Source organism: Cherax quadricarinatus, chromosome 58 (genome assembly GCF_038502225.1).
Source record: "Cherax quadricarinatus isolate ZL_2023a chromosome 58, ASM3850222v1, whole genome shotgun sequence".
In the NCBI taxonomy this organism is placed as follows: domain Eukaryota; kingdom Metazoa; phylum Arthropoda; class Malacostraca; order Decapoda; family Parastacidae; genus Cherax; species Cherax quadricarinatus.
In genome coordinates, this window is record NC_091349.1 from 9,502,581 (window position 1) to 9,529,894 (window position 27,314).

The window sequence follows — 27,314 nt, forward strand, 5'->3', positions numbered from 1 at the left end:
ACTGTACATACCTACTTATTGCTAGGTGAACAAAGGCAGCAGGTATAATAACCATCACATCCAACAAATACTGTGCCATCAGATGTGCATTCTGTTAAAATCTACATTGTTTGACCTTATTGGGTTATCCAAGTTTAAATTTTTATAATCTATATATTTATTACTGTACAGGAGGGCCCCGCTTGTACAGTAGATTAGGATCTGGGCTGCCACTGTAAAGCAAAAATTGCTGTAAAGTGAAATATAGCCTTTTTTTACTTTCAAATGCATATAAAATCTTGATAACTGTTGCACCCCCTGAATGGGTTGCAATGATTAATATGTATATATATAATTATTCCCATCTTGTTCCTCATCCTCATATCCGACATAGACAAGGATGTCAGCCACAGCACCGTGTCTTCCTTTGCAGATGACACCCGAATCTGCATGACAGTGTCTTCCATTGCAGACACTGAAAGGCTCCAGGCGGACATCAACCAAATCTTTCAGTGGGCTGCAGAAAACAATATGAAGTTCAACGATGAGAAATTTCAATTACTCAGATATGGTAAACATGAGGAAATTAAATCTTCATCAGAGTACAAAACAAATTCTGGCCACAAAATAGAGCGAAACACTAACGTCAAAGACCTGGGAGTGATCATGTCGGAGGATCTCACCTTCAAGGACCATAACATTGTATCAATCGCATCTGCTAGAAAAATGACAGGATGGATAATGAGAACCTTCAAAACTAGGGAGGCCAAGTCCATGATGACACTCTTCAGGTCATTTGTTCTATCTAGGCTGGAATATTGCTGCACACTAACAGCACCTTTCAAGGCAGGTGAAATTGCTGACCTAGAAAATGTACAGAGAACCTTCACGGCGCACATAACGGAGATAAAACACCTCAATTACTGGGAGCACTTGAGGTTCCTAAACCTGTATTCCCTGGAATGCAGGCGGGAGAGATACATGATTATATACACCTGGAAAATCCTAGAGGGACTAGTACCGAACTTGCACGTGAAAATCACTCACTACGAAAGCAAAAGACTTGGCAGACGATGCAACATCCCCCCAATGAAAAGCAGGGGTGTCACTAGCACGTTAAGAGAAAATACAATAAGTGTCAGGGGCCCGAGACTGTTCCACTGCCTCCCAGCATACATAAGGGGAATTACCAACAGACCCCTGGCAGTCTTCAAGCTGGCACTGGACAAGCACCTAAAGTCGGTTCCTGACCAGCCGGGCTGTGGCTCGTACATTGGTTTGTGTGCAGCCAGCAGCAACAGCCTGGTTGATCAGGCTCTGATCCACCAGGAGGCCTGGTCACAGACCGGGCCGCGGGGGCGTTGACCCCCGGAACTCTCTCCAGGTAAACTCCAGGTTACCTTTTCATATAATTTTATGTTGCTTATATTTGCGATAATAGCTAAATCGTAAATGTATTGCTTTATATTATTATTTGACTTAGTTATGTTGTTAGGTAGGATGTAACATATTATGTGCTCAGTTCAAGTCTTGATTGTCTAACTACTGTGATTATCGCTCTTTGCTCGTTTCCCTGCCGGCTTCTGTTGCTGGGCAGTAACTGTCCACGGAGCTATCACGTGATCAAGGGGGGAGTGTCCTCACCTCGCCTGAAGTATTCAGTCTGGTCTAGACTCGCTTGGTGGTTGGACGTATTCTTGACAAGAAAAGCCTAAATCTCCCTTATTGGCTCTTGTTGGAAGATCGTCTCTTGTCTCATTATTCTTGTTAGTTCTGGAGACTCTGTTCACAGAACATTGTATAGACTTAGTGATTTTCGACGTTGTACTGAGGTTGTGTGTCGCTTAGACACTGAGAAACTCTGGTCCTGAGCTGTAGCTTCTGACCTAACTTGTACTGGTATCTGTGTACTGTCACAGTCGGGGATTTTCTTATGCTGAACTTAGATTCAGTGGTATGGGAGTTTTGTGACTTTTGTGGAGGATCTGCTGATGGTCCCTACTTATTGTCGTTATATTATCTCCTTGCTCCTGATTCTGTGTTGCCGTTGCTTGTTATATTGCTATTGGGTTTAGCATTCTTTGTTGTTCAAGCAGACTGTTCTGATTGCCAGTTGGTCAAGAAGTTAGTTTATTTGAGGACTTTGTCAGTCACTTGTTTAAGTCTAGTCGAGTCGTGAGACATAGCAAACTACTTAGAGCACTTACACACATATACACACTTATTTGTATATTGTATTATTAAATGTTAATGTACCAGATGGTACTTAAGAATTATAAATGTGATATGTGCTTTCAGCACAATAATACTGTACACGAGAGAAGTGATTAATATTATTTTGATTGTGATTAATTTAATTTAATTTGATATACGCCTAGACAACTTAATTAATAAATTTATTAAATTTTAATTTCTCTAGTTAGTAGCCTACCAGTTGTAATCCTGAAGCACTACTGAATCATATTGAATTCTAATGGATAATTGGACAAGGATACTGACTAATTGTTACGAAAACCCAGTAACAGGCTGGAGGCTAGAAGGGCAGTCCTTTCTAGTATTCACTGGAGATCTCTAAGCTTTTAGAATTGTATTTTTTGTAACAATAAAATATTTACACTATCTTATATTAGTGAGCAATAGAGCCAGGTCCAAAAAATGCATATTGTACAGTACACAAATTACTTACCTTAAAATATTTCCATCGTGAGTGGTGAATATATTTATTGTATGAAGTCTGAATAAATGAAGAATGGGTATAATAAAAAACCGCTGCATTAGCGAAATGCTGGAAAACAGGGCCCTTCTGTGTATATGTGTCCTAACACCTGTGTGCCCTCAGGACTGTTGTAAGAATCTGAACTTATTTATTTATTTATTTAATAATTTGAACATACAGAGGTACAAAGAAATACAGGTAAGAGCAGTATGCCAAAGCCACCTAAATATAGGGGATTAGTCACTAGTGGCGTTCCACAAGGATCAGTTTTAGGCCCTCTCTTGTTCATAATTTACATTAATGACCTTGATGAAGGGATTACTAGTGACATGAGTAAGTTTGCTGATGATACAAAGATAGGCCGTATAATTCACTCTGAGGAGGATATCAATGAACTCCAGGACGATTTGAACAAATTTTTGTCTTGGTCTGAAAAATGGCAGATGAAGTTTAATGTGGATAAGTGTAAGGTACTTGCCCTTGGTAATGAAAATAACCCTCGAAGCTATAATCTAGGTGAAGTAGAGCTTGGTCATACAGAATGTGAAAAAGACTTGGGAGTCATGGTAAGCAGAAATCTAAAGCCAAGACAGCAGTGCCTTAGTGTGCGCAACAAGGCCAACAGATTACTTGGATTTATCTCAAGAAGTATAAGTAACAGAAGTCCAAAAGTTATTTTACAGCTCTATACATCACTAGTGAGGCCTCATTTAGATTATGCTGCTCAGTTTTGGTCCCCTTACTACAGGATGGACATAGACTCATTAGAGAACATACAGAGAAGAATGACTAAAATGATTTACTGTGTAAGGAACCTCCTGTATAAAGATAGACTTAAAGCCTTAAATCTCCACTCTCTGGAGAGGCGTAGAATGAGGGGAGATATCATTGAAGTGTATAAGTGGATGACGGGCATAAACAAGGGAGACATTAATAAAGTACTGAGGGTGTCGAACCAGGTAAGAACCAGGAATAATGGATTTAAGTTGGATAAATTTAGATTTAGAAAGGACATAGGTAAGTACTGGTTTTCTAACAGAGTTGTTGATGCGTGGAACAGTCTTCCCAGTGGGGTGATAGAGGCTAGGACCTTGGGTAGCTTTAAGAAGAGACTGGACAAATATATGAGTGGGAGGGGCTGGGTTTGATTGGTGTCAAGGGGTACGGGAGTTATTTCTTGAGTAGCTTTAGGTAGATGTCGTTTTGATAAGGACCTGCCTCGTATGGGCCAGTAGGCCTTCTGCAGTGTTCCTACGTTCTTATGTTCTTAACCTTACTAACTATTGACATGAAAACCTAACATAACCTAATCAACCCACACCCAGAGTTTTGTTATTTAGTGTAAAGAGATTACTGGTAAAGTAGTTAAAAATACAGAGGCATTTTGCTATACAGTATAGAGTCAGGTGGGCCTTTCACTTATATTGATGAAACGAGAATGTGATGTATGTAATTTAGCAGATAGTATTAGATCAGATGAAGTCAAGTTCCCAAAATAAAATGTTATATAATGTACATTTTGATAAAATAACATTTCACGAGCCTTTTCCATCCTATGGAGAGGGAGCATGGACACGGGGGCCATCCCACAGTAACTAAAAACAACAGACATAGCCCCACTCCACAAAGGGGGCAGTAAAGCAACAGCAAAGAACTACAGACTGATAGCACTAACATCTCATATCATAAAAATCTTTGAAAGGGTCCTAAGAAGCAAGATCACCACCCATCTAGAAACCCATCAGTTACACAACCCAGGGCAACATGGGTTTAGAACAGGTCGCTCCTGTCTGTCTCAACTATTGGATCACTACGACAAGGTCCTAGATGCACTAGAAGACAAAAAGAATGCAGATGTAATATATACAGACCATACCCCCGGCCCGGTCAGTTAATATATACGGACTTTGCAAAAGCCTTCGACAAGTGTGACCATGGGGTAATAGCGCACAAAATGCGTGCTAAAGGAATAACAGGAAAAATCGGGCGATGGATCTATAATTTCCTCACTAACAGAACACAGAGAGTAGTCGTCAACAGAGTAAAGTCCGAGGCAGCTACGGTGAAAAGCTCTGTTCCACAAGGCACAGTACTTGCTCCCATCTTGTTCCTCATCCTCATATCTGACATAGACAAGGATGTCAGCCACAGCACCGTGTCTTCCTTTGCAGATGACACCCGAATCTGCATGACAGTGTCTTCCATTGCAGACACTGAAAGGCTCCAGGCGGACATCAACCAAATCTTTCAGTGGGCTGCAGAAAACAATATGAAGTTCAACGATGAGAAATTTCAATTACTCAGATATGGTAAACATGAGGAAATTAAATCTTCATCAGAGTACAAAACAAATTCTGGCCACAAAATAGAGCGAAACACCAACGTCAAAGACCTGGGAGTGATCATGTCGGAGGATCTCACCTTCAAGGACCATAACATTGTATCAGTCGCATCTGCTAGAAAAATGACAGGATTGATAATGAGGCCAAATGATGGATAGGGAGGCCAAGCCCATGATGACACTCTTCAGGTCACTTGTTCTATCTAGGCTGGAATATTGCTGCACACTAACAGCACCTTTCAAGGCAGGTGAAATTGCTGACCTAGAAAATGTACAGAGAACCTTCACGGCGCGCATAACGGAGATAAAACACCTCAATTACTGGGAGCGCTTGAGGTTCCTAAACCTGTATTCCCTGGAATGCAGGCGGGAGAGATACATGATTATATACACCTGGAAAATCCTAGAGGGACTAGTACCGAACTTGCACACGAAAATCACTCACTACGAAAGCAAAAGACTTGGCAGACGATGCAACATCCCCCCAATGAAAAGCAGGGGTGTCACTAGCATGTTAAGAGACCATACAATAAGTGTCAGGGGCCCGAGACTGTTCAACTGCCTCCCAGCATACATAAGGGGGATTACCAACAGACCCCTGGCAGTCTTCAAGCTGGCACTGGACAAGCACCTAAAGTCGGTTCCTGACCAGCTGGGCTGTGGCTCGTATGTTGGTTTGCGTGCAGCCAGCAGCAACAGCCTGGTTGATCAGGCTCTGATCCACCAGGAGGCCTGGTCACAGACCGGGCCGCAGGGGCGTTGACCCCCGGAACTCTCTCCAGGTAAACTCCAGGTCATTTGTAGGTTACAAGGTGCTGTATCAATTCACTGAAGAAATACATACTTTTTTTTTTATTGAAATTATGGTTTACTGTACTTACCTTTGCATAATTTTGTGTTTTGTTTTTGCATCTAGAATTTTTATCTTGCCTTTGAACATCAAAACACCTTTCAGAAATAGGAAAGTGGTTGGCAGAAGAAGCCTCAGCCTGACTTTTTTGGGTTATCCTAGGTAATTTACACTATGTATGATAATTGTACTTATGTGTACCTGTACCTAAATAAACTTACAATTTTGGCACTCATGAAGAATCCTTAGCAGTTTTGAAATGCCTTTGTCATCTTTTTTTTTTTTCCCTTATTTTTGAAGTGTGTTGATATTCAGTTTTTGTCACTTTTAAATATATTTACTCTAATTTACTATGTTGGAATGGATGCTGCACAACTTGCTGATTGTAATACAGGCTTTGTAAAATTAATGCTATGCATATTATGACAAAATTGTTCCATACCTTTCATATGCTGTTACGTATTTTGTTATAAATAAATATTTGCTTTTACAGTGGACCCCCGGTTAACGATATTTTTTCACTCCATAAGTATGTTCAGGTGCCAGTACTGGCTGAATTTATTCCCATAAGGAATATTGTGAAGTAGATTAGTCCATTTCAGACCCCCAAACATACACATACAAACGCACTTACATAAATACACTTACATAATTGGTCGCATTCGGAGGTAATCGTTATGCGGGGGTCCACTGTATTTAATTTGTATAGAGGGGAAATAATTTTTTTTTTAAATTAATGTACATGCATGGGATGATTACTTTCATAATAACAGTTTTAATAATAACAACCAGGCTGAGAATTTATTATAGATGGGTAATAAACTTTTTTTTTTTTTTGGAAGAGATCTCTTTTACTTCAAATGTATTCAGTACTGTACTTTAAATAATACTAAACATGCTCTGTAATTCACACTACAAAACACTTAAAAATAGGGACACTAATGAATATTACCATCTTCACATAGTACTGTGATATATAGATCATAATAATAATTTCACACTTTAGGTTGTAAAAATATTTTACAGGAAACTCTCATAAAAGACAATGGCATCCACCATTGTTAGAGGTGCTGTCCGAGTCCTTGGGACAGTGGCAGCAGTTCGTACACCGAGAGTCATCAAGAACAGCAGGTAATAGTAGTCATTAACATTCATTACTGCTTACTTACCAACAATTTGAATTCATTAAACTGTTGTTGTATAATGTAAGATTTTTATATTTTGCTCAAGGAATATCTGTTTATTGTATTGAATTATTGTTAAGTGACATTAAACTTTAAAATACATCATTATATTGATGTATGTTGCCTTACGTATATTACACTGCATGTCACTCTCAGTTTGATAGCTTTTTAGTCTTTATAATAGAGGGAAATCCTGAGCAAATAAATGAGTTGCATGCCTGGTGATCCAACTTAAAAAATGACTTATTTGCTACTGGAACCTATTTTCTTGTAGAAAGGAATAGCACAAAAATGATTGTCATATATGTTCATTACTGTGCATCAGTATTTGTAAAACAATTATGTTTTAAATATCATTTTCCAGGATCTCATTCTTAGGTGAGGATGTTCATAGCTAAGGAATACATAGCTTTGGTACCGCTACACATCAGACTTCTGTACAGTACATATTGAAGTTTGATGTGTAGAATAATACTGACACTTCATGAGTGTAACCTTTCTGAAAATCTGTAAATCTGTTTTAATATTTTTGGGGGGGCATTTTAATTATTGTAAAATGTATAGTATCCTGTCATTTATAATGATTATATTGTGCATTATGTTAAATTTATTGAGGGGTAGAACATTAACTTGATGCTTTCACATGTGTGATGTACTGATATACTTACTGTATTTTTTTATTACTTATGCAAAGTAGAAAAGTGATTTAGACTCGACTCTATATCTGCTAAGCATGAGACAGACTCGCTATCTAACTGCCATCACTTTATCGTCTATTTCCTTCATAATAAAGAACCTTAACTAGATACTTTGTATCCTGTTTCAGTAGAAGTTTTTGTGTAATGTACACAAATAACCCTCACATAGAGAGAAACTTATGATGACATTTCGGTCTGACATTGACCATTAACTAGCCACACACTGTGTGGACCATTAACTAGCCACACATTGTGGACCATTAACTAGTCACACACTGTGTGGACCATTAATTAGTCACACACTGTGGACCATTAACTAATCACACACTGTGCAGACCATTAACTAGTCACAGTGTGTGGTTAGTTAATAGTCCAAGTCGGAGTGAAACGTCATCATAAATTTCTTCTATGTGCAGGTTATATGTGTATTGTGCTCATTACATACTGTATTTACATTTAGGTGCCACAAATTTGGAGAGATTGCTTCAAATATTTATTATATACAGTACAGTACTTTATATATACATGTATGCAAAATATAAAATGCAGTATGTCTTACAGATACATTACAGCAACAGTGTTTGCTTCAGGAGGAGTCCTACTGTATTCCTCCTATAGTGGAAAGGTTGACGCTGCTCAGAAATGTTCTAACCTAGACACTTCTACCTTCATGGCTGAGCCTATTACAGAACTGAGGATTTTAGAGGAAAACTCAGAGGATATGAAGACTAAGATGGAATTGCTTATTTTGAGAATTCAGGTGAGAGTTATGTATTGTTTAAATTTGTTTTCTGGCAATGTAAATCTTGAGTCTGTTAATCTTGTAAGCAATTCACTGACATTATAACTTGCTTAGGTAAGAAAAATTTGAGACCCAGTTCTTTAGACATTATTTGTACAGAACTTCTCAGTGGCTGCAAACTTTATGAAGAACAAAAAGAAACAGTAGCAAGGGAAATGGAAAATATTGACCTCAAAATGAATGCATCATACAAGGCCCAGGAAAGGTAGATAGAACAAAATGTCATGAATGAAACTGAGAGAAATCTTAAATCTTTGTCTCATATGCAAAATCCAGGGCTTTAACTACATCCAGTATAGGGCCCTTTCTTAAAGGAAATGGAACTTTCACTGATAACAAAGAAATAAGTGAAATTCTGAAGTTGTGATATGACTTGTGTTCAGCAAGTCATTAATCAGTCTAAAGACTGACAATCCAAATGAATTTTTTATGGATGAGACTTGAAACCCTGTTGACATCTTCATTATTTCTGACATAACTCTGACCCCATTTGACTTTGAAAAAAAAAACATTGATTGCATGATCCTTCACTCTGCCCCAGACTCTGATTTACAGAATTTCTTATTCATCGAGAACTACTAGAAACCACCGTTTCATGCTTTGAATATTTTGTGGAGGCGACTAGATATAGGTATCATCCCACAGCCCTTAAACACCATTTACATAGCCCCACTCCACAAAGGTGGCAATACAGCAATTGCAAAAAACTATAAGCCAATAATACTGACATCCCACATAATCAGAATTTTTAGGTCTTAAGAAGCAAGAGTGCTAATCACATGGAATCTCAACATTTAAATAACCCAGAGCAGCATGGGTTTAGAGCAGGTTGTTCCTGCCTATTGCAATTGTTTGACCATTATAAAATGGTCCTAGATTTAGTGGAAGACAAACAAGAAAACTGACTTTGCAGAAGCTTTTGACCAGTGGCTCAAATCCTAATTGCTGCATTCATGTGTTATGTTCATTACATTGACATGGGTCATAGAATGGACAAGAGCTAGAATTAGTTATTAATTGCTTTTAGGTCATGGTTTCTCCATAAAAACTTGTGATTGGGTTCCAAATAGAGACCATCACTAACCTGCCCAGGATTCTCATTAGAGAAACTTGATCTTCTGTGGTGCAGCAGACTAAGGTAACAGGCTAATAATCTCAGACTACAGGTTCAAATCCCAATTACAGGATGATCATATATTTATATTATAAATCTAGTAATGTTTGTCTCAGTATTTTGTGAGTTGCTTGAAACCTCATATAAAGCTTGTACATTCTCTTTGTTTAGTCAGAGTTTTGTCGAGCACTAGAACAAGAGGATGGGAAGCAGGCAAAGTTCACAGTTGATAGATGGAGACGCCACAATCCTAACGAAGGTGGAGGTATCACCTGTGTCCTGCAAGATACAGAGACATTTGAGAAGGCCGGTGTAAACATCACAGTCATGTCTGCCCCACTCTCCAAACAGCTTCAGGCTAGCATGAGGGCAAGGTAATTATTTCTACAGATATTCTCCCTTCAAGGTGAAGGGCTTTCTGTCTGAGAAGTTGAAACTGTCCTCTCTCCTTCTGTGGATTAAATCTGATAACCTCCAAGACTCCTGATACTGTTTGACTCTTAAGGGTTTATACCTTTCCTGTGAATATGATTTACTACATTAATGCAGTTATTTTCCACTCATATGTATATACAGCTAAGTCTTGATTAGTACAAATAATGAATCCCATGAAGTGTTCGCATTATTTGAATTCACACTATTCAAATTATGTGTAATTTTTGTGCATATGAAGAGTTTGGGGGAAAAGTAGCATTAATTATTTTTTGCACTAAATCAAAATTCTCACAATTCACACTTGCAGTATTTGAAACCTGGCTGTATTTTAAGCAATGTTTGTTACTTTAATTCTACTCAGAACTTGCTGTACTGAAACTGTTCCTCCTCTCACAGTTTATACAATTACTCATACAATTTTTATAATATTTAAAATTCTCTCTCCTTCTTGAGTCACTTAAACTAAGATATTTTGATCACATTTATTTTACCGACAACCTATAGCATCTTGGTGTTGTACATCTTCATTATCAACCCCTCTAGGGGGAAGGAATGCCTAGATGCTTGTGAGTGACTCATGATCCAAGGAATTGGAGCTGTTCTGTCCTTGGATCAAATCTGGTTGCCTCCCATTTCCCAGGCACGGGTATAACCCTTACGGTTTTGGTGCTTTTCCATGATTATAGTCATTCAGGCACTCCTCACTTAACTACTGAGTTCTGCCCTGCTTTCACTTTCGAAACCACAGCAGCTAACTCCCTTTACGGTGAATTTCTTTTGTACTTCTTCCATTCTTTCCTCCTCTTCTTGCTCTTCCAAGTGCTGCTGCACTTCTAACTCTTATTAAATCTTCACTGATTAGCTCTCCCTCGACCAAAGTTCTCTTACAGCGTACACTACCAAATGGTTGGAGAGCTGATCGTAAGTCTGCGTGGTTATTAAACAGGTAGGTCATTAAGTGAGGAGTGCCTGTTTAATAATATTCATTACTGCTTGCTTATCAAAAAATTGAATTCATTAAGCTGTTACAAATACAAAATACAAATAATATATTTCTTTTCTACAATATACAGGTAATGTTGTTTTCATATAATAAAATATTGTTAGACAAAAGAAAGCCACTAGTATGCAGTACATTTCAGGCAGACTAATCTTAATGTTGTATAATGTAAGATTTTTTGTATGTTGCTCAAAGAATATCTTTTCATTGTATTGAATTATTGTTAAGTGATACTAAATTTTAAAATACTTCATTATATATTTGCAATTGAAATTGATTATTGCAGAGGCAAGGAGCTGCCTGAAGACAAGCAGTTTACATTTTTTGCTGCTGGCATTAGTTCTGTGATTCACCCGCGCAACCCTCACGTACCCACAATTCATTTCAACTACAGATACTTTGAGATGCAAGATGAGGATGGAAAAAATAAACATGTAGGTTTTATAATTTTATAGCTTTCAGAAAATTTAACACCTGACAAATTCAAAAAGCATCTAAGGGGAGCAAAGGACAAAGACAGAAATGCAGTAATTTGAAATTTTATTCAGAGTTTTGTTTAGTGAATAAGACACAGTATGCAGTTTATAGCATTTATTGGGAAGACATTTCATTCACCAAGGACTTTGATAAAAGTCCCTTGTTGACGAAACATCTCAGTCAGTGCCATAAGCCATGTATGTCTTATTCTTATACTTGTCAGAATATACTGCCATTTACATGCAGTGGTTCAGCTGTACAACTGAATATTCCTGGGGAAAGGAGATTATATAGGCAGGAGTGAAGAGAGGCCAGTTGAGAGATGTTAGATGTGGTGGTAGTAGTCCAACTTGACAGTTGGTCTCAGTGATAGGGTGTGTTCAGCAATATTGCTTAAGTTGAGCTATTTTAAGTCGTTTGATGAGTACTGTATACATTTTAAAGGTGTTCAATCCCTAAGTCTTGATTATAAATAAAATACAGCTTCTCCTCACTTAACAACAGAGTTCCGTTCCTAAGACCACGTCGGTTTGTGTCAACCATCTTTGATATTGTTTTAATGTCACCTTTGCACCATATATAACATTTCTGGTATATTTGTAAATGTTTATGCAGTAGTTTACTATATACATACTGTTATAAACAGAGTAGAGGAAATCAGCTCTAATATACATTATTTAGGTATGCATACTGGAGTTTACCTGGAGACAGTTTCGGGGGTCAACGCCCCCGCGGCCCGGTCTGTGACCAGGCCTCCTGGTGGATCAGCCCCTGATCAACCAGGCTGTTGCTGCTGGCTGCACGCAAACCAACGTACGAGCCACAGCCCGGCTGATCAGGAACTGACTTTAGGTGCTTGTCCAGTGCCAGCTTGAAGACTGCCAGGGGTCTGTTGGTAATCCCCCATATGTGTGCTGGGAGGCAGTTGAACAGTCTCGGGCCCCTGACACTTATTGTATGGTCTCTTAACATGCTAGTGACACCCCTGCTTTTCATTGGGGGGATGGTGCATCGTCTGCCAAGTCTTTTGCTTTCGTAGTGAGTGATTTTCGTGTGCAAGTTTGGTACTAGTCCCTCTAGGATTTTCCAGGTGTATATAATCATGTATCTCTCCCTCCTGCGTTCCAGGGAATACAGGTTTAGAAACCTCAAGCGCTCCCAGTAATTGAGGTGTTTTATCTCCGTTATGCGCGCCGTGAAAGTTCTCTGTACATTTTCTAGGTCGGCAATTTCACCTGCCTTGAAAGGTGCTGTTAGAGTGCAGCAATATTCCAGCCTAGATAGAACAAGTGACCTGAAGAGTGTCATCATGGGCTTGGCCTCCCTAGTTTTGAAGGTTCTCATTATCCATCCTGTCATTTTTCTAGCAGATGCGATTGATACAATGTTATGGTCCTTGAAGGTGAGATCCTCCGACATAATCACTCCCAGGTCTTTGACGTTGGTGTTTCGCTCTATTTTGTGGCCAGAATTTGTTTTGTACTCTGATGAAGATTTAATTTCCTCATGTTTACCATATCTGAGTAATTGAAATTTCTCATCGTTGAACTTCATATTGTTTTCCGCAGCCCACTGAAAGATTTGGTTGATGTCCGCCTGGAGCCTTGCAGTGTCTGCAATGGAAGACACTGTCATGCAGATTCGGGTGTCATCTGCAAAGGAAGACACGGTGCTGTGGCTGACATCCTTGTCTATGTCGGATATGAGGATGAGGAACAAGATGGGAGCTAGTACTGTGCCTTGTGGAACAGAGCTTTTCACCGTAGCTGCCTCGGACTTTACTCTGTTGACGACTACTCTCTGTGTTCTGTTAGTGAGGAAATTATAGATCCATCGACCGACTTTTCCTGTTATTCCTTTAGCACGCATTTTGTGCGCTATTACGCCATGGTCACACTTGTCAAAGGCTTTTGCAAAGTCTGAGTCATCGGTAAATGAATATGTCACTAAGTGAGGAGAGGCTGTATTGTGCAAAAAGTGTTCAGTCCCATAGCCTTGATGTGTCCAAGAGTAACAGTAGCTATGAAATCAGTCTTCCTTTCCTTCACTAGATCTGTGAAATTAGGACAAAAATGCAATATTTAGGATATTTATTTAGGAAAAGTTTGCCTGCTTGAAAATTTTTCAAGCTAACAATGAGAGAACCATCTAATTAAATGTCCTTGGTGTTCAATTTGTGGCTTATTCCAAAAATTCTCTGTTGTCATACCTGTACTTGTTTCCTGGATCTGCTATTGATACTCATACACATTAATAACTTAAAGATTTTTTTTTTTTTTTGGGGGGGGGGGGAAAGTATGCATATGGGTATACAGTGGAACCTCAAAAATTGAACTTAATCCATTCCAGGAGCTAGTTCTAAATTCGAAAAGTCTGAAATTCGAAGCAATATTTCCCATAAGAAATAATGAAAATACAATTAATCCGTTCCAGAAACCCAAAAATATTCACACAAAAAATACATTTTATAGAGATTAATTACAGTTTTACATGCAACAAATACTATAGTTTTTAATTATGTATAGTAATACATATAAAATAACATTTTTACTTACCTTTATTGAAGAGTGGTGATGGCATGTAGAAGATAGGGAGGAGGAGAGAGGGAGTTGGGGTTATTGTTTGGAAGGAGAATCCCCCTCCATGAGGACTTCAGGTAAAGCCCTCTCTAGGGTTACTTCCCTTCTCTGTCTTTTAATGCCACTAGGACCAGCTTCAGAGTCACTGGACCCCTGTCTCACAAAATAACTGTCCACGGTCCTCCGTATCTGGCGCCTCTTTAACATTTCCCTAAAATGGGACATGGTTCTGTCACTGAACTTGTTGCAAAGATGGCTTGTTTCAGCTTGCTCAGGGTGGTACTTCTGCACAAACATTTGGACATCATTCCACTTGGCACAAATCTCCTTAATCTTTGAAGAAGGCACCTCATCCACTCCCTATATTAACACCTTTCGCAACATCAGCTTCCTTGATTTGTTCTGTCTTTGACAGGATAGAACTGATGGTCGACTTGTTTTTCCCATACATCCTGGCAAGCTCAATAAGTCTCACACCACTCTCATACTTCTGTATTATTTCCTTCTTCACATCTATGGTGTTTCTCACTTTCTTTACCACAGGGGTACCACTAGCAAGTTTCTTTGGGCCCATGGCAGCTTATTTCACAGTCCCACAAGCACTAAACACAACGAAATAATCGTAAAATGCGTGAATGAGAGCGCAGGTTAGTGTTCACTCAAGCATAAACAAAGCTAGACTGCTGACGGCGCCTGTGCTGGGACGTGGGCAGAGCGGGCCGGCAGACAGGTCCCGTACCCAGCGGTCCGAAAATAGGGGCGCGTTCGATAATAGGGACACTGTCCGAAAAAAATGGTCATATTTTCGAAACGTTCGATATGTGATACGTTCGATTTTTGAGGTTCCACTGTAAACATATTGTGAATCCCATATTTTAGCTAAGTTTGTTTTATTTATTTTTGCCTAATTAGTATCATTTTGTTCGAGTCCATCCCTCTAAATAGTGTTCTAAGCTTATTAATATTCACTCATATAAAGGTACAATGGACCCCCGGTTTGCGAAGCCATCGGTATCTGGTAAATCCGGTATCCAAAGCATTATATTGCAAAAAATTTGCCTCGGTTCCCGTTACAAAACCCGGTATGCGATACGATTCGTACGAGACGTGTCCAGTGTTTACAAGCCAGCCAGTGTGCGCGCATCTAAGGATACATTCGGTACATTCTATATTATCCATATTATCACTGTTTTTGGTGCTTGTTTCTGCAAAATAAGTCACCATGGGCTCCAAGAAAGCTTCTAGTGCCAACCCATCAAGACAAAGGGTGCTAATGACTATTGAAATTTAGGAAATGTGTGCAAAGTGGCTTGAAGTGCAAACCTTTTTTGATGAAAATCACCCTGACACAGCTACTGCAAGCCGTGTTGGCAACCTGTACACTGACAATGTTGTGAACCATTTTAGTAAAGTAATAAAGGAACGAGAGGTACAGGTCTCTATGGACAGATATGCTGTGCGACAGAAGTCCAGTAACTCTCAAGCTGGTCCTAGTGGCATTAAAAGAAGAAGGGAAGTAACCCCAGAAAAGGACTTGCTACCTCAAGTCCTAATGGAGGGGGATTCCCCTTCTAAACATTAAAAACTTGACACTCTCCCCTCCTCCCATCCCATCAATCATCACCAGATCTTCATTAAAGGTAAGTGTCAATTATTCCATTGTGATTATTCTATTGTTATTATTGTTATTGTAATTATTATATTTCATTAAACTTAATATATCATGTGGTAAAAGTTTTTTTTTTCATACTTTTGGGTGTCTTGCACGAATTAATTTGATTTCCATTATTTCTTATGGGGAATATTGATTCGCTTTCTGATAATTTTGGTTTACGATGAGCTCTCAGGAACGGATTAATATCGTGAACTGGGGGTCCACTGTGCATTACATGAAATGAAATGGGTGGGAGTGAATAGAACCTGAATAGTATTGGCCAGTAAGCCTACTGCAGTGCTCTCTTTTTTTTTTTTTTTTTTTTTTTTTTTTTTTTTTTTTTTTTTTTTTTTACCTCAGCAGTCATCTTCCACTAAAGCAAAGTGGCCAAAAAAAATAAACCTCATTCACCATCATTCATTCAGTTGCTGTCTTTGCCAAAAGTGTGCCAACATCACCATTCAGATGCCCCATCAACTACAACATCTTTGCCCCTCTTTCAGAGTGCAGGCCCTGCCTTTCCTACTTTTGGGACTCAAATCTGGCTAACTGATTTCTCTGAATCCCTTCAGAATTGTCACCTCCTCTCACAAGTCTGCTGGATGCTCAAGCTCCTAAAATTCAAAGCCTCCTTTTCCCCTCTCCCTCTAGTCATTCCCGTGATGATTCTTTTTCCTCGTACAGTAGGCAGCAGGCCCACTTGCCCATTCTTGACTGGTCATTCTCAGACCCAACTGCCCCCCCCCCTCCTTCACTCATAAGGTTGCCTAACTTTATTTTTACAACTACCCAAGACTTTATCTTCACTAACTTGATTTGGCAGTTCTACTCATCAACAACTCTGTTGTTAAACCAGTATTTTCCTATACAGTGGTACCACAAGTTACGAACTTAATTTGTTCCAGAAGGCTGTTCGAGTGCCGATACCAAACAAATTTGTTCCCATAAGGACTAATGTAAATTGGATTAGCCTGTTTCAGTCCCCCAAAAATACACTTACAAAAGCACTTACGAAAATACACTTACATAATTGTTCAAGTTGGGAGCTGTTCGAAACTCGAGGTACCACTGTACCTACTCTAAATCTGAGTTTATCCAACTTAATTATATTGTTTCAAGTTTTGCTTGGCAGTTTCTCCTCTTCATCCTCAGCACCATGGCCAAAATAGTACTTCCCTATTTTTTTTTTTTTAACAGGTCGGCCGTCTCCCACCGAGGCAGGGTGACCCAAAAAGAAAGAAAAAATCCCCAAAAAGAAAATACTTTCATCATCATTCATTTCACCCTGCCTCGGTGGGAGACGGCTGACTTGTTGAAAAAAAAATAAAATCAACACTTTCACCTCACTCACACATAATCACTGTTTTTGCAGAGGTGCTCAGAACACACCAGTTTAGAAGTTTTTTTTTTTTTATTATCACACTGGCCGATTCCCACCAAGGCAGGGTGGCCCGAAAAAGAAAAACTTTCACCATCATTCACTCCATCACTGTCTTGCCAGAAGGGTGCTTTACACTACAGTTTTTTAAACTGCAACATTAACACCCCTCCTTCAGAGTGCAGGCACTGTACTTCCCATCTCCAGGACTCAAGTCCGGCCTGCCGGTTTCCCTGAATCCCTTCATAAATGTTACTTTGCTCACACTCCAACAGCACGTCAAGTATTAAAAACCATTTGTCTCCATTCACTCCTATCAAACACGCTCACGCATGCCTGCTGGAAGTCCAAGCCCCTCGCACACAAAACCTCCTTTACCCCCTCCCTCCAACCCTTCCTAGGCCGACCCCTACCCCGCCTTCCTTCCACTACAGACTGATACACTCTTGAAGTCATTCTGTTTCGCTCCATTCTCTCTACATGTCCGAACCACCTCAACAACCCTTCCTCAGCCCTCTGGACAACAGTTTTGGTAATCCCGCACCTCCTCCTAACTTCCAAACTACGAATTCTCTGCATTATATTCACACCACACATTGCCCTCAGACATGACATCTCCACTGCCTCCAGCCTTCTCCTCGCTGCAACATTCATCACCCACGCTTCACACCCATATAAGAGCGTTGGTAAAACTATACTCTCATACATTCCCCTCTTTGCCTCCAAGGACAAAGTTCTTTGTCTCCACAGACTCCTAAGTGCACCACTCACTCTTTTTCCCTCATCAATTCTATGATTCACCTCATCTTTCATAGACCCATCCGCTGACACGTCCACTCCCAAATATCTGAATACATTCACCTCCTCCATACTCTCTCCCTCCAATCTGATATTCAATCTTTCATCACCTAATCTTTTTGTTATCCTCATAACCTTACTCTTTCCTGTATTCACCTTTAATTTTCTTCTTTTGCACACCCTACCAAATTCATCCACCAATCTCTGCAGCTTCTCTTCAGAATCTCCCAAGAGCACAGTGTCATCAGCAAAGAGCAGCTGTGACAACTCCCACTTTGTGTGTGATTCTTTATCTTTTAACTCCACGCCTCTTGCCAAGACCCTCGCATTTACTTCTCTTACAACCCCATCTATAAATATATTAAACAACCACGGTGACATCACACATCCTTGTCTAAGGCCTACTTTTACTGGGAAAAAATTTCCCTCTTTCCTACATACTCTAACTTGAGCCTCACTATCCTCGTAAAAACTCTTCACTGCTTTCAGTAACCTACCTCCTACACCATACACTTGCAACATCTGCCACATTGCCCCCCTATCCACCCTGTCATACGCCTTTTCCAAATCCATAAATGTCACAAAGACCTCTTTAGCCTTATCTAAATACTGTTCACTTATATGTTTCACTGTAAACACCTGGTCCACACACCCCCTACCTTTCCTAAAGCCTCCTTGTTCATCTGCTATCCTATTCTCCGTCTTACTCTTAATTCTTTCAATTATAACTCTACCATACACTTTACCAGGTACACTCAACAGACTTATCCCCCTATAATTTTTGCACTCTCTTTTATCCCCTTTGCCTTTATACAAAGGAACTATGCATGCTCTCTGCCAATCCCTAGGTACCTTACCCTCTTCCATACATTTATTAAATAATTGCACCAACCACTCCAAAACTATATCCCCACCTGCTTTTAACATTTCTATCTTTATCCCATCAATCCCGGCTGCCTTACCCCCTTTCATTTTACCTACTGCCTCACGAACTTCCCCCACACTCACAACTGGCTCTTCCTCACTCCTACAAGATGTTATTCCTCCTTGCCCTATACACGAAATCACAGCTTCCCTATCTTCATCAACATTTAACAATTCCTCAAAATATTCCCTCCATCTTCCCAATACCTCTAACTCTCCATTTAATAACTCTCCTCTCCTATTTTTAACTGACAAATCCATTTGTTCTCTAGGCTTTCTTAATTTGTTAATCTCACTCCAAAACTTTTTCTTATTTTCAACAAAATTTGTTGATAACATCTCACCCACTCTCTCATTTGCTCTCTTTTTACATTGCTTCACCACTCTCTTAACCTCTCTCTTTTTCTCCATATACTCTTCCCTCCTTGCATCACTTCTACTTTGTAAAAACTTCTCATATGCTAACTTTTTCTCCCTTACTACTCTCTTTACATCATCATTCCACCAATCGCTCCTCTTCCCTCCGGCACCCACTTTCCTGTAACCACAAACTTCTGCTGAACACTCTAACACTACATTTTTAAACCTACCCCATACCTCTTCGACCCCATTGCCTATGCTCTCATTAGCCCATCTATCCTCCAATAGCTGTTTATATCTTTCCCTAACTGCCTCCTCTTTTAGTTTATAAACCTTCACCTCTCTCTTCCCTGATGCTTCTATTCTCCTTGTATCCCATCTACCTTTTACTCTCAGTGTAGCTACAACTAGAAAGTGATCTGATATATCTGTGGCCCCTCTATAAACATGTACATCCTGAAGTCTACTCAACAAGTCTTTTATCTACCAATACATAATCCAACAAACTACTGTCATTTCGCCCTACATCATATCGTGTATACTTATTTATCCTCTTTTTCTTAAAATATGTATTACCTATAACTAAACCCCTTTCTATACAAAGTTCAATCAAAGGGCTCCCATTATCATTTACACCTGGCACCCCAAACTTACCTACCACACCCTCTCTAAAAGTTTCTCCTACTTTAGCATTCAGGTCCCCTACCACAATTACTCTCTCACTTGGTTCAAAGGCTCCTATACATTCACTTAACATCTCCCAAAATCTCTCTCTCTCCTCTGCATTCCTCTCTTCTCCAGGTGCATACACGCTTATTATGACCCACTTCTCGCATCCAACCTTTACTTTAATCCACATAATTCTTGAATTTACACATTCATATTCTCTTTTCTCCTTCCATAACTGATCATTTAACATTCCTGCTACCCCTTCCTTTGCTCTAACTCTCTCAGATACTCCAGATTTAATCCCATTTATTTCCCCCCACTGAAACTCTCCTACCCCCTTCAGCTTTGTTTCGCTTAGAGCCAGGACATCCAACTTCTTTTCATTCATAACATCAGCAATCATCTGTTTCTTGTCATCCGCACTACATCCACGCACATTTAAGCCTCCCAGTTTTATAAAGTTTTTCTTCTTCTCTTTTTTAGTAAATGTATACAGGAGAAGGGGTTACTAGCCCATTGCTCCCGGCATTTTAGTCGCCTCATACGACACGCATGGCTTACGGAGGAAAGATTCTTTTCCACTTCCCCATGGACAATAGAAGAAATAAAAAAGAACAAGAGCTATTTAGAAAAAGGAGAAAAACCTAGATGTATGTATATATATATATGCATGTGCGTGTCTGTGAAGTGTGACCAAAGTGTAAGTAGGAGTAGCAAGATATCCCTGTTATCTAGCGTGTTTATGAGACAGAAAAAGAAACCAGCAATCCTACCATCATGCAAAACAGTTACAGGTTTTTGTTTCACAGTCATCTGGCAGGACGGTAGTACTTCCCTGGGTGGTTGCTGTCTACCAACCTACTACCTAAAAGTTTAGAAGTATATACGTATAAAGATACACCACATATCTCTCCAAACCGCCAATATCCCGAACCCCTCCTTTAGAGTGCAGGCATTGTACTTCACATTTCCAGGACTTATGTCCGGCTATATAAAAATAACTGGTTTCCCTGAATCCCTTCAGTAAATATTACCCTGCTCACACTCCAACAGCTCGTCAGGTCCCAAATACCATTCGTCTCCATTTACTCCTATCAAACATGCTCACGCACGCTTGCTGGAAGTCCAAGCCCCTCGCCCACAAAACCTCCTTTACCCCTTCCTTCCAACCTTTTCGAGGACGACTCCTACCTCGCCTTCCTTCCCCTACAGTTTTATATGCTCTCCATGTCATTCTACTTTGATCCATTCTCTATATCCCTATTTTTTTTTTTAACAAGTCGGCCATCTCCCACCAAGGCAGGGTGACCCAAAAAGAAAGAAAATCCCAAAAAAATAAATGCTTTCATCATCATTCAACTCTTTCACCTCACTCACACATAATCACTGTTTTTGCAGAGGTGTTCAGAACACAACAGCTTAGAAGCATATACGTACATATAAAGATACACAACATATCCCTCCAAACTGTCAATATCCTGAACCCCTCCTTTGGAGTGCAGGCATTGTATTTCCCATTTCCAGGACTCAAGTCCGGCTATATAAAAATAACCGGTTTCCCTGAATCCCTTCAATAAATATTACCCTATGCAACAGTTAGGTATCTTTATTATGAAACGTTTCGCCTACACAGTAGGCTTCTTCAGTCAAGTACAGAAAAGTTGATAGAAGCAGAAGATACTTGAAGACGATGTAATCAGTCCATCACCCTTAAAGTTTTGAGGTGGTCAGTCCCTCAGTCTGGAGAAGAGCATTGTTCCATAGTATGAAACAATAAAGATACCTAACTGTTGCATATGTGTCTTACCTAACAACCTGTCGGTATTTTATACCATTTTAATGTTCAAATATTACCCTGCTCACAATCCAACAGATATCCCTATATCCTTTCTAAATCTGAATTTATTAAATTTAAACTCATTGGTTCTATTTGACAGTTTATTTCAATAGTCCACAGCTCTATTGTAAAACAAATACTTCCTATATCCTTTCTAAGTTTGAATCTTTTTTCTTTTAAACATGCTGGATGTCTCCCACTGAGGCAGGGTGACCTGAAAAAGAAACACTTTCACCATCATTCACACTATCACTGTCTTGCCAGAGGTGCACAGATACACAAATAACCCGCACATAAAAGAGAGAAGCTTACGACGACGTTTCGGTCCGACTTGGACCATTGACAAAGTCAGTTTGTGTATCGTTCCAGTCACGGTATTGTGCCTTTTTTTTTGTTTTGTTATTTGTACACAGATACAACACTTTAGATATCACTCTAAACAACAGATATCCCAAACCCCTCCCATAGAGTGCAGGCATTGTACTTCCCACCTCCAGGACTCAAGTCCAGCTAATCAGTTTCCCTGAATCCCTTCAAAAACTATTACCTTGCTCCTACTCCAACAGCTCTTCAAATCCCAAAAATTATTTGTCTCCACTCTTATATAACATGCTCACATGTATAGGAAAGGAATAGTTTAGCAAGAGTTGTAGATGAACAGAACTGCCAAGTAGCCTCATTGAAACTAATGCCTTGCTAGTGTTAAAAATAAGTTAGATATGTGCAAGAGAAGTAGTTAGTATGACTTGACTCATTGGGCCAGTGCTCCTCAATGTATGTTCTGTTAGTGCTCCTCAATTTATGTTCTGTTGCATGAACTTCTGTGGGTGTTGGTTTAAGTATGTTCTCATGGTTTTTTCATGTATATATTATAAAGATTATTGCTTATTACCCATATTCAAAATATGGTTGAATAAATGGTACAGATTAATACCATAGTGGTGTTTGAGTATGGGAAATCATAGTAGCAACCCAGGGCTATGATTTTGAAGAGGGAGAGGCAATTTAGTGTTTACTGTTTTATAACCATTACAAAAGATGAGTTTCAAAACTTGCCTTATAGGTCAGTATCTATTTATAGGTCATATTTCTTTCAATACAGTGGTGGTTTGGGGGTGGTACTGACTTGACCCCATATTACCTTGACGAAGATGATGTCAAGCACTTTCATAGTGTTCTAAAATCAGCATGTGACCGCCATGACCCTCAGTATTATCCAAATTATAAGAAATGGTGTGACGACTACTTCCACATCCAGTATAGAGGTAAGTGGCCAAGCCGAATGTATGTGTATGACTGACAAGATCATTTAAAGGGCTATGGAAGACACTGTTTAATCACTGGCCAACAGTTCAACTCTGAACTTAGTTTTCCACCTGATTTTCTTTAATATAAACTTTCTTTACTTAACAGGAGAAAGACGAGGAATTGGTGGTATTTTCTTTGATGATTTGGAAGCAGACAATGCTGGTGGTGTGTTTAACTTTGTGAAGGACTGTGCAGAAGCTGTAATTCCCTCATATATACCTTTAGGTAAGGTACATCAACCTTGAAAATAAGTGGTAGTTTTCTTTTAGTCTTTTAGGTTGCAGAAAATTTACATTTGGTATTCATTTTTATAGAAGTACAGTGGACCCCCGATTAACGATATTTTTTCATTCCAGAAGTATGTTCAGGTGCCAGTACTGACCGAATTTGTTCCCATAAGGAATATTGTGAAGTAGATTAGTCCATTTCAGACCCCCAAACATACACGTACAAACGCACTTACATAAATATACTTACATAATTGGTCGCATTGGGAGGTGGTCGTTAAGCGGGGGTCCACTGTATTCCACTTTATAAAAAATACTTTATTTTAAACCTGTGAGAAGAGTGTATAATGTTTGTTACAAATTACAGTGAAAAAACACAAGAAGGATGCAGTCTCAGAGGCAGAGCGAAGATGGCAGCTACTGCGACGAGGCCGCTACGTAGAGTTCAATTTAGTATATGATCGTGGAACCAAGTTTGGGTTTGCAACACCCAATGCACGTATTGAAAGTATACTCATGTCTCTTCCTCTACAAGCAGTAAGTAGTGAATAAGACATATAAAATACTAACTTGCAAAGCAGCTACAAAAGCAGATTGGACACTTCATTAAGACAGCAATGCTTAGAGACCAAGCCTTTTCAAATCTGTAGAGCATACTTAGGAAATGTGAGAACGTTTAGGGAGAGTGAGGACTTTATGAGAGGTGCAGGTGACTTGAACACATGAACAACCGTGAAGATTGAGTCGAGGAGTTTGCCAAGCAAGATGAATTTAGTAAGCTGATGAAGTAATCAACACCCTGACTACTTAGAGACTAAACCACAAGTATCAGATGAAGGTTTAAGGCTTCACCACTCCTTGTGCTGAATGACCATATAAATTTAGCACTAAATGAAATAATGCAATAGATTAAGATGATAATTCCTCTGTCTCTTTTTATGTATAATGATATTCATGATAAAAATTAAACTTTACACTGACTATTCTCTTCCAGTGGCTGTCAGAAGAAACAATGACTGTTTCTTCTGACAAGATAATTAAAAAATTGTTATTAGCATGGTTAGTCCAATCACTTTTAGATTGTCTGATTACATTTTAGTTTATTTTTTATAATATAGTAATTGTTTTCAGCTGTATTCCTCTCCTGTAGTGCACTCAATAATTCCCTGTGTGTGAAAAGTCTCTGGGAACAAGAGGATAGCTAGGGGTCTGAACTATTGAAGGGCTTAGTTGCCACATACCTATAATGTGAGCAGTAGTCACCCTATATCAGTCATGTGGACAGTAGTCACCCTGTACCAGTCATGTGGGCAGTAGTCACCCTGTACCAGTCATGTGGGCAGTAGTCACCCTATATCAGTCATGTGGGCAATAGTCACCCTGTACCCATTGCAGTGGTACATAATGGGTTCAGGGACTGGGACCCAGCATTCTCTTAGCTGAAAGAGTTTCATTATTAATGAACTACTGGCATTTCTAGGAATTATGTAATTCAGTTTCTAGGTAGTAGGTTGGTAGACAGCAGCCGCCCAGGGAGGTACTACCGTCCTGCCAAGTGAGTGTAAAACGGAAACCTGTAATTGTTTTACATGGTGGTAGCATTGCTGGTGTCTTTTTTTCTGTCTCATGAACTTGCAAGATTTCAGGTACGTCTTGCTACTTCTACTTACACTTAGGTCACACTACACATGTACAAGCATATATATACACACCCTGCTGGGTTTTCTGCTATTTTCTTTCTAGTTCTTGTTCTTGTTTATTCCTCTTATCTCCATGGGGAAGTGGAACAGAATTCTTCCTCCATAAGCCATGTGTGTTGTAAGAGGCGACTAAAATGTCAGGAGCAAGGGGCTAGTAACCCCTTCTCCTGTATAAATTACTAAATTTGAAAAGAGAAACTTTTGTTTTTCTTTTTGGGCCACCCTGCCTCGGTGGGATATGGCTGGTTTGTTGAAAAAAAAAATGTAATTCAGTTAATATTTTAAGTAAATGTATTCAGTCTTATTGCACCTACATGTTAAATTTACTGCAGTCTTATCAGGACATAAGTACAGGTACTCTAATTTCCAAAGTGAGATGGAGTTTGAGGTTTACCCACTTCACAAATAACCTGCACTTAAGAGAGGAATCTTATTGCAGCATTTTAGTCTGTCCTGAACAGTTGTGACTTTACATTGGTCCAGGACAGACTGAAACATCATCACAGGGTTCCTAGCATAAATGTGGGTACTGTGACTGTATATTCTCTACCACTGTTTCACAACACTGCTTAGTTTCGAATTGCTCATGATAATAAAGAAATTTACTTTATGGGGGAAGTGTAAAAGAGTCTTTCCTCTGTAAGCCATGTGTGTCATTAAGGTGACTAAAATGCCAGGAGAAAAGGGCTAGTAACCCCTTCTCCTGTATAAATTACTAAATGTAAAAAGAAGGAAAACTTCATAGCTTTCTTCTTTTTCAGGTCACCCTGTCTCAGTGGGAGATGGCCAATGTATTGAAAAAAAATAAGAGACACTTACTGAGATTTTCTTTTTTTTTCAGCGCTGGGAATACATGCATAAACCAGAGCCTGGCTCACCAGAGTTCAAGATAACTGAGGTTCTAAAAAATCCACGAGAATGGGTGTAATATTTAAGCAAGAGAATCCTTTATACAATTGCCATGTCCATCTTAAAATGTGGTGTTTATTTTAATGGCAGTTTACAAGTAGACGGGAAAGATATATGAAAAGAGGTACACACACTGAAGCTGGTATTCACAGGGATTATGTACCTGAGGTTAACTCAGATGTCAAACCTCGAATAACACACTTGACCACTGTGTTATAATGGTCATGTTTAAATTTACCATATGTGTTGTGAAAGATATACAACTGATAGGAGGTGATTTCAGATAATACCTAAATAATATGAGGGGAGTAATAATTCCTTAAATAAACTTATAATTGGCTCTCAACACTTGACCTACTAAGACTTTATCTGATGTGATTATAAGTTTATTGAGGAATTTATACCTGGAGATACCTGGAGAGGGTTTCAGGGGCCAATGCCCCTTGGCCCAGTCTGTGACCAGGCCTCTGAATAAGTGACCAATCCACCTAAATTCATTTTTTTTTACTTAACCATTTTTTCTCTTTTTAACATTAGCCATATCCCATTGAGGTAGGGTGTACCTGGAGTATACCTGGAGAGGGTTTTGGAGGTCAACACCCCTGCAGCCTGGTCTGAGACCAAGCCTCGTAGTGGATCAGGGTCTGATCAACCAGGTTGTTACTGCTGACCGCACACAAACTGACATATGAACCACAGCCTGGCTGGTCAGGAACTGACTTTAGGTGCCTGTCCAGTGCCTTCTTGAAGACAGCCAGGGTTCTGTTGGTAATCCCCCTTATGTATGCTGGGAGGCAGTTGAACAGTCTTGGGCCCCCTGACACTTATTGTGTTGTCTCTCATTGTACTCGTGGCACCCCTGCTTTTCATTGGGGGATTGTTTCATCTCCTGGGGAGTCTTTTGCTTACATAGGGAGTGATTTTTCATGTGCAAGTTTGGTACTAATCCCTCTAGGGTTTTCCAAGTGTATATTATCATGTAGCTCTCTCGCCCATGTTCCAGGGAATACAAATCAAGGGACTTCAACCACTCCAGCCGACCCAAAAAAAGAACAAATGCTTTCACCATCATTCATTCAGTCACTGTCTTGTCAGAACAGTGTTGGCATCACAGTTTAAATGACCCTCTGAACTGCTATGTCCCCACCCCTCTAGAGTAGTAGTAGAAGTAGAAGTAGTAGTAGTAGTAGAATTAGTAATAGTAGTGGAGGAAATCTAAGGATAAGAAAAAAGTAACACTGCAACAAAGCTAATAGTCCATGAGGGTGGGACCAAAGACACGGGGAAAAAATAAAGAACAGGACACACCTAGGTAGAAGAAAGGAAGAGAAAGAAAATATAGGAAAGGAGAGGAGGTAAGGAGAAGAAAAGATCA

At 39.5% G+C, this 27,314-nt stretch overlaps 1 protein-coding gene across 2 annotated transcripts in view; it reads left to right on the forward strand.

Annotated features, from left to right (window-relative positions):
* The window catches only part of Coprox (oxygen-dependent coproporphyrinogen-III oxidase), a 30,773-nt gene extending 4,443 nt beyond the window's left edge, over positions 1-26,330 (forward strand). For both annotated transcript variants that reach the window (XM_053790182.2, XM_053790181.2), the window contains exons 2-9: positions 6,913-7,017; positions 8,330-8,528; positions 9,856-10,058; positions 11,406-11,553; positions 22,898-23,060; positions 23,209-23,328; positions 23,698-23,867; positions 25,872-26,330. In XM_053790182.2, the coding sequence (XP_053646157.1) occupies positions 6,932-7,017; positions 8,330-8,528; positions 9,856-10,058; positions 11,406-11,553; positions 22,898-23,060; positions 23,209-23,328; positions 23,698-23,867; positions 25,872-25,958 (1,176 nt within the window). In that variant the 5' untranslated portion in view covers positions 6,913-6,931 and the 3' untranslated portion in view covers positions 25,959-26,330. The remainder of the gene's footprint in view (positions 1-6,912; positions 7,018-8,329; positions 8,529-9,855; positions 10,059-11,405; positions 11,554-22,897; positions 23,061-23,208; positions 23,329-23,697; positions 23,868-25,871) is intronic.
* The last annotated feature ends 984 nt before the right edge of the window (positions 26,331-27,314 follow it).